General features: G+C 40.6%; 1 protein-coding gene across 2 annotated transcripts; it reads left to right on the forward strand.

Moving 5' to 3' along the window:
- Positions 1-6: 6 nt before the first annotated feature.
- Positions 7-4,610, forward strand: PLA2G12A (phospholipase A2 group XIIA). 2 transcript variants are annotated; one of them, XM_026848074.1, is made up of 3 exons: positions 7-976; positions 2,095-2,260; positions 3,286-4,610. In XM_026848074.1, the coding sequence occupies exons 1-3, from the start codon at positions 824-826 to the stop codon at positions 3,402-3,404; spliced, it is 438 nt and encodes a 145-aa protein (XP_026703875.1). In that variant the 5' UTR covers positions 7-823; the 3' UTR covers positions 3,405-4,610. The 2 variants fall into 2 exon arrangements, with proteins under 2 accessions (XP_026703875.1, XP_026703876.1); XM_026848075.1 differs by having other exon boundaries at positions 903-976; positions 2,025-2,260.
- The last annotated feature ends 3,301 nt before the right edge of the window (positions 4,611-7,911 follow it).

The following is a 7,911-nucleotide window of genomic DNA, read 5'->3' on the forward strand; positions in this document are numbered from 1 at the left end:
ACCGGGGCGCCGCCACAGAGGAAACCTCCGTAACAAGTTCTTAAACGTGTGTGTCTGTATATACATACAGATGTGTATGTATAGAACACCTGCCTGGCGGCGGCTCCCCGGTCCCCGCCGTCCCCGGGTGCCGCAGGGGGGTCCCGGCGGGCCATGCTCCAGAAAAGGGGTTTCTTGCCAGGCCTGTCACCGGTGCTGCAGGAGCGCCCCAAAGCGGGAGGTTCTCGTAGGCCCTCTTGGTCCCTCTCGGCTGAATCGATTTCCCCCCAGCCTGTGGCTTGGATTATTCCTTAAATCAGGAAATGTGTGTGGTGGTGGCATCCTAACTGGCTCCTCAAGAGTGGCCAGGACACCGTGACATTTCCTCGCTGTTCTACAACATGCACTTTTCAAATACTTTTTTTCTTCTTCATTACTTTTAATTGCGGCCTCTGTTTCCAAAATCGAAACAAGGTGGAGGGTCATCTTCGAATTAACTCCCTTAACTTGGGATGCAGAATTCCCTATCTTGCTGCACTCAGGAAGGCATGACTACTAATTTAAATTTTATTAACATTGCAGATGTAGAAAACACTTATTCTGTTCTTTAATGCAATCCTACGTATTGTACACTTAGACTGACACATCAATTTTAGTAACTCTGGCTCCTTTTTTTAACTTGGGAAGCTAACATTAACACTTGCTCAGGTGTCTTGCCCCCCTTTTTTAAAAAAATGGTTAGTACCTTTAAGTGGTAATTTGGTAAGGATTGTTGATATTCAGGTGCCTGAATATATGTTTAAGTTAAAAGTATAACTTATACTACTGTCTTAAGCCCTCAAAAATGCCTTTGATGTGTTCTAATAGTACAAAAATTCTGTGCAAAAACTATTTGAGGTGTGATAAATTACCTTTTTCAGGATCAAAGCCGTTTCCTCGCTATGGATATAAACCGTCACCACCAAATGGTTGTGGATCCCCTTTATTTGGAGTTCAGGTAACTATTTCCATTTTGGGACTTCTTTGTGTGTCTTTCATACATCAACTCACCTCGATGTGGGTGGTTTTCTCCCTCCCCCTTTCTAAGGATGAGACAGCATCCGTGTACAGTGTCCCTGCTTTTATCAGCTCCAGTACATGCTTTGGTGACAACATAGGGAAAACTTTAGTATTATAAATGAACATAGCATAAGCATTTTCATCATTGACATAAAATATTATAGGGATAAAATGGAATGTTGATGATTCATTTCTAATTTTTTAATGTTTGGTTTAGTATTTTGTTCTCACGATCTTGAAAGTGTTGAATAACCCTAACTATAGCCCTGTGAGAGCAGTGGCTTTGGCTGTGACTGTTGCTCTCCTTATTGACGCTAAATCTGTTTTCCTTAATGCTAGAAAGAAAATATGGCTTAGTTTATAAACTGGGTCTGGCTGGGATGGAGTTAACTTTCTTCATAGCAGGCTGCATGGTGCTGTGTTTGAGATTTTGGGCTAACACAGCTTTGGGACTTTATCTTTTTTCCCCACTCTGCCCATCCACCACCCCAGAGCGTCAGCTGGGGCTGGGCAGAGGTTGGGAGGGGACACAGCTGGGGCAGCTGAACTGAACTGGCCAGAGGGATATTCCGTACTTACAATAATCATGCTCAGCAATAAAAGCGGGAGTAGTGGAAGAAGGGAGGGTGGTAGTGTGTATGTTTGGCTTCTAAGGTGGCTGTTGCTCAGACTGGCTGGGCATCCAGCTGCTTGTGGGGCATGGTGAATGATTGCTTTTGCACTGCTTATTTTGGCGCATCTTTTTCCTCTTTCATTCATCTATTTAACTGTCTTTACCTTGACCCACAAGTTCTCTTGCTTTTGCTCTTCCTTTCTCTCCTCCATTCTGTGGAGTGGGGTGGGGGGTGAGGAAGCAACTCTGTGGGTGCTTGGCTGCTGGCTGGGGCCAAACCACCACAGCTTTCTAGAGGTGAATAGCAAAATAGAAAGGTAAGTGAATGGCAGGTAGATTGATTGCATTAGTTTTCAATTTCTAACCGTTACAGTCTATTCATAGGCTATATCTTTCTTAACTGGGATACCAACGGAGTGTGCGTGGGGGGATTTTCTTCACAGTTTGACATTGGTATCCCTTCAATGACAAAGTGCTGCAATCAACACGACAGATGCTATGATACTTGTGGCAATAAAAAAAATGATTGTGACGAGCAGTTTCAGTCCTGCCTCTCCAAAATTTGCAGAGATGTGCAGAAAACGCTTGGAATCTCAGAGAGCGTCCAGGGTGAGTGTGAAAAAGCCTTTCTTTTTTTTTCAAGTTTAAACGAGCTTATTTGGCAAAGAATCTTTGTGCAGCACAGTAATGTCACGTTTTCATAAGCTGATGCCTTGTTCTGTCCCTCTGTCATAGAGCCCAGACACTTGTACAGCAGAGCAATGACACAGCATAGGAAAGTGATTAGGGTTAAAACTAACCTTGAGTGGAAAAAATAATGCTCCCCATTTAGGAGTATGAATATGGGAATACAGCTTGATCAAAATGCATGTATAATTCTTGACTTTACTGCAGCATAGCTGAATATTCACTGTTCTGCTGGGTGATTTCTAAATGTCTACTATGTGTGATTGCTAGTAAACTGTAGAAAAATACTGAATTGTTTCCTTTTATGAAATAAAGATACTGGAATAATACATTGTCATAGCAGAAGTAGTTAATGCTATCCCTTTGTGAATAAATTTTAGGTTATTTAGTAACAGACCATATGATACTCCTGGTTGTTGGCCTGCATCTGATGAATACATGACATAACCACACTTTTTAACTTGGACAACTTTTACAGTAAGCAGTCCCACTGAGAGCCACAAGTTTTTCAAACAAGCCTGTGTTTGAACTTTGCAAATTCATTTCACTGCAAATAAGTCATCATGTTAGTAGTGTCAGAACTAGGGAATATTTGTTCAGTTCTGTTGAGCTGCTGTTAAAGACAGCAACCTCTGCATAAACTGGGAGGCAAAAAGTGGGAGAGTAAACCAGCTCTTTTCATCTTTCTAAGACTAAGTGATGTTTCTAACACTGATAACATTCCATATGCAATGAATTTTCTTGTTTGTTTTGTTTGGCATATGAAAAACTTTAACTCAACTTAATTGATTCTGTATTGGTTCAGTCTTTCATTTGACAATCTATTTGCTATGCCCAGACAAGATTGCTTCTTTCTTAGAATTATTCAGAGTTTGACAGAATAATTTCTGTTACGTTTCATATTCCATTCAAAGAGTACTTTTAACTGAACTCCTCTTCACTTGCAGCTTGTGAATCAACTGTTCAGCTGTTGTTTGATGCGGTTATACATTTAGGATGTAAACCATACCTGGATAGCCAGAGAGCTGCATGTATGTGTCATTATGAGGATAAGACAGATCTCTGAAAGAAGATACTGAGATATCATGGTGTAGAATAAATTCAAAGACCCAGCTGGAATGAAGCAAGTGTTTGGTTACAAAGCTTTATGCTTTTCAGACAATAATATAACCACTGACATGAATACACTGGTTTGAAAGTCACTATGATATTCTTCCTAATGTATAAAAGAAACAAATATTCCTTCTCTCCCTTTATGCCAGAAGCTTGGAAACTGAAATTAGTTTCCTTTGGTGTATGTCCACTCAGGGTATGCTATCGAAAAACACTAGTGCCATTTTAAAGTTTTTAAGAAAACCCCATAATGAGGAAATCGGAGGCACAGAAGAGTTGTATTGAATTCTCAGATGATTTTTAATGTAGGTCAAATTTTAGATTTACTAGCAGTTGATCCATCTGATAGACTCAACAGGAAAGAGTATTTTGTGTGTGTTAATATGGCATCTTAAATAGCCTGTACTTTCATGCTTGTGGTACAGTTGCTTTCAGTTCTCTCTGGATGTGATCCCATGGGTTTGTTTTTAAAAAAACAACAAACAAAAACCCCCAAGCAAGGGTATACATCTGCACTACATATTTCTACCCGATTCTCTATCAGCCTTTTGCAGCGCTTTTCAGATCACATATGTTGATCCTGTTAAGGCTTGACCACTAAAATGAACAGTTTGCAACCTAAGGATATACTTCTGATTTGAAAAAATGGTGGAATGTAGTTGCTATGTTATTTTTAAAATGAATGTTTATTTTTCAAATAAAACATTTTGTGTTGTGTATTATATGCATAGAAAGGATATATTGTTCAAATAAGTTGATTTATATGTCCTGTGGCACAACTTGGTTACTGTATTCATCTTTGCTTTCATTTAGCCTGTTCTGATGAAAACTAAAAGTTCCACAGTTAGGGTCAGTATGCCCAACAAACCTTTTTATTTAAAATGCCCTCTGTGAGGCTGACAGATATTTAAGCCTGTATTTCTGTCATCTGTTCCCACGACATCTGTGAGGCTGAGAAACATCTGAGCCTGTACTTCTGTCATCTGTTCCCTCTCTGACTCCTCTAGATGAAATCACCTGATATCTGAATTATGTGAGGTTTGTTCTCTGTACTGATCTTTCATTGCTTATCTCCAGTTTTCTTCCTTAGTTAACTTTTGCATTAGGTCCTCTGTCAGATTTGCTCACTTGCTGCCCTGATTCTGCCTTAGAAAACCACAGGAAGACTGAAAATTAAAATACTGCATCTGTGAACAGGGAATGGAAATTGTGCTAAAAGCCTGTTGTTTACCAGACTCGTGGACTATAATGTGATCTCTCCTCTGGAAGTACTTTTATATGTTTTTTTTCTTTACTAGTTGTTTGTGTTATTTTTGTTATGTTTTTCACTAAAGTTTACCATTCATGACAGTGAATCTAAGTGCCTCACAGAATAAAGTTCCTGCTAAAGTTCTTTGCCCATGCTTCATGTTTTTATATTTATAGATATGAAGTAGCGCTGCAAGAGAAGTATTACTATAGAGTTTTACAAAACCATGCCTGGAGAACTTGTTGTTCCTCTAAATTTGATGAAATTTATTTTCTGCCATAGAATTGAAACAACTTTGAATTACCCTGGAATTCCATGGTTGGAACCCTAAAAGTCTTTTAGCACCAATGCAGGGAATGGTAACAGCATTGCTTGCTTAAAATAAAGTACCACAGTGAGTCCAGAACACTATAATTCAATGAGATGGCTGTTGAGTTGTGTAGAAACAAGCTTAAACTAAATGCTGAAATGAACACATAAAATTTTCACTGTTGGAAAATTTCACTGTTGTTCTGTTCCTTTCTGTACTGACCTGTAATTATACCATGAAAGCCTTCCAGACTTTCCTTCAGACCATTTATAACACTAAAAAGAGCTTTAACACTGCTGAAGAACTTTGATGGTTCTGCTTGCAAACCAGAGGAAGCATTTGACTTCTTCTAGGGTGTCTTTACTTAGCGTAAGCTTTTTCTGTAGCAGAAATCTTTGATTATAGTTATCTGCAAACTATACAAAATGCATTACAGGCCACAGCCCCAAAATGAAGGCTAGCTATCAGCCCCAGGATTAATCATACCATTTAGCAACTCATATATGTATATATATATATGTTAAAAATATAGTACTTGTCTTGGTTTTGGTTGGAATAGAGTTAATTTTCTTCCTAGAAGCTGGTATAGTGCTGTGTTTTGATTTAGGTTGAGAATAACATTGATAACACACTGATTTTTAGTTGTTGCTGAGCAGTGCTTACACTAAGTCAAGGACTTTTCAGCTTCTCAGACTGCCCTGCCAGTGAGGAGGCTGGGGGTGCACAAGAAGCTGGGAGGGGACACAGCCAGGACAGCTGACCCCAACTGACCAAAGGGATATTCCCTGCTGTGTGATGTCATGCTGAACAATAAAACTGGGAGGAGTTGGCCAGGAGGTGCCAGCCCGCTGCTCAAGGACTGGCTGGGCATCAGTCAGTGGGTGGTGAGCAATTGCATTGTGCATCACTTGTTTTGTATTTTTTTTTAATTAGTTTCCCTTCCTTTTCTGTCCTATTAAACTGTCTTTATCTCAACCCATGAGTTTTCCCTTTTTTCTGATCCTATCTCCCATCCCACTGTGGGGGAGTAAGCGAACGGCTGTGTGGTGTTTTGCTGCCTGCTGGGTTAAACCACAACAATACCACGTATAGCAGCTCTTGGCATTTGACTCAGTACTGCCTGCTTTTATGCAGTCAGTAATACTCTTTAAATATTGCAGTGAATTTATTTTTTTTTTACAGGTTAAAGTCTTAATACAGTTGCCTTCCTCAGGTTGTTTTGCTTTTCTGAATGATCTGAATAACAGCAGTGTGTCCACAACCAAACTTCCTTCTTCAAACTGCAGTTCTGATACATCCAAAATGCTTTTTCCAAAAATACCCACTTATGGTGGAGCTACAGCAACAATCTGAAAGTGTTTCAAAACATGTATAACATGTTTCAAAGCAAGTATAACAAAAACTTTCATCAGCTGGAAATACACACCAGTCAAACGCTACCTTAGGGTTCATACATCCTGATCAAGTTACTGGTGATTCATCCGAACACAGTGGCTGACCAAATATGTTCTTAGCCTCCCTCAAAACAAAGTGGGAAAGATGTCTGATTGTCTTATTAGTGTCTAAGCAAACTTGGACTGAGTAACCGTTCTGACTGCTGAACAGAAAGCTCTTACAGAGTCCTTGATTTAGGTTTTACAAGCTGCTACTTCACACCAGGATTCTCACTGTCAGTGGGTTTAGGGGCAGCTCCAGCATCAGCTGAGAGATCTGGGATTTGCAGTTTGAAAAAAAATGGATCTTCTTGATAAGAGTCTAAATGTTTCACAGTGGAAGACACTAAACTCTTACAATAGTACCGTGTTCTAACTAAAGTATACACAGAGACAATGTAAACAACAGTTTTATCTTGATCTAGCTGCCTACTGGCAGTCTGAGGATAACAAATCCAAAGAAGGGGAAAACAAGCAAAAGTTTTAGAAATACCCATAGCTCCTTTAGCCAAAAGGGAGACATCTTGTCTAAAAGATTTAGTCACACAAGAAGCCTGTGTGAAAACAGGCCAAACAGACTGGATAAAAATGCCTAAAATCCCACTCTAAATCCACCTCCTTTTGTGCTTGTAGCAGCAATCTCTAAGAGCTTGTTCACACCAGCGTTTATTCTAGAGCCTGCCTAGAATAGATCCATCCACGGTACAAATCTGCAAAGCTCTTACATTGAAGGATGCTTTCAGTCATCGGCTTTGGTTTTAGAAACTGTTTCTTATGCAGTCAATCAGTGAATGTTAAGTAAAGCGCCATATAATTAAAAGGCTGGGAATATCAGCATTTGTTCAGATACCTTAGCACTCTCTTCAGTGCCTTGGTGCTCTCCTCACAGTTCACAGATCATCGAAGAGAACTGATGCAGGAATAGAGCAAAGCTGCAAAATTATCTACACCCAGACCTCTCAAGGGTTTATATGTAGGTGGCCATAGGAAAATGCATTTTGAGTAACAGCAGTCTTAGCAAAGCAAACAGTATGTGCCTTTAAAAGGACTTCTGAGAGAGTTTTGAAAAAAAATCTCAATTTAGGAAGCTCATGTTTTAGGGTCATGCCTTTGTATAGGACAGTGCAGTTGATGAAGCATGGTCACTAAAGTACACATCACAGGAATAGGTAAGACATCACAGACTTAAAAAGTACCAGGAGGCCCTTTAGGAGACGCTTTAACACATCACCCTTTAAATGTTCCTGTCAGAGTTTCGACGTAGGGCAGTCGGCCCTGCCGAGCAGGGCGCTGCCTCACCAGGCCGCACGTTGCGGCTTCACCTGCAGGGTGCGGTGGTCTCCCCGCCACGGCCTCCAGGACCCCCGCGGCCCTCACGGCAGCACTTGCCGCCGTCTCCCGCCGCGTTTCTCACAGAGGCGGCAAGGGCCGCCGGAGGAACGGGTGATAAAAGCCCTGCCCCCAGGGG

The sequence above is a fragment of the Athene cunicularia genome (genome assembly GCF_003259725.1).
Source record: "Athene cunicularia isolate RWA chromosome 4 unlocalized genomic scaffold, athCun1 chr4_part2, whole genome shotgun sequence".
NCBI lineage: Eukaryota > Metazoa > Chordata > Aves > Strigiformes > Strigidae > Athene > Athene cunicularia.

Excerpts from the sequence above, each read along its gene's own strand:
- PLA2G12A (XM_026848074.1), top strand. The coding sequence starts at position 824 with ATGCCTTTGATGTGTTCTAATAGTACAAAAATTCTGTGCAAAAACTAT. Across the intron at positions 977-2,094 it reads CCCCTTTATTTGGAGTTCAG|TTTGACATTGGTATCCCTTC; the intron begins GTAACTATTTCC and ends TTTTCTTCACAG. Across the intron at positions 2,261-3,285 it reads AATCTCAGAGAGCGTCCAGG|CTTGTGAATCAACTGTTCAG; the intron begins GTGAGTGTGAAA and ends CTTCACTTGCAG.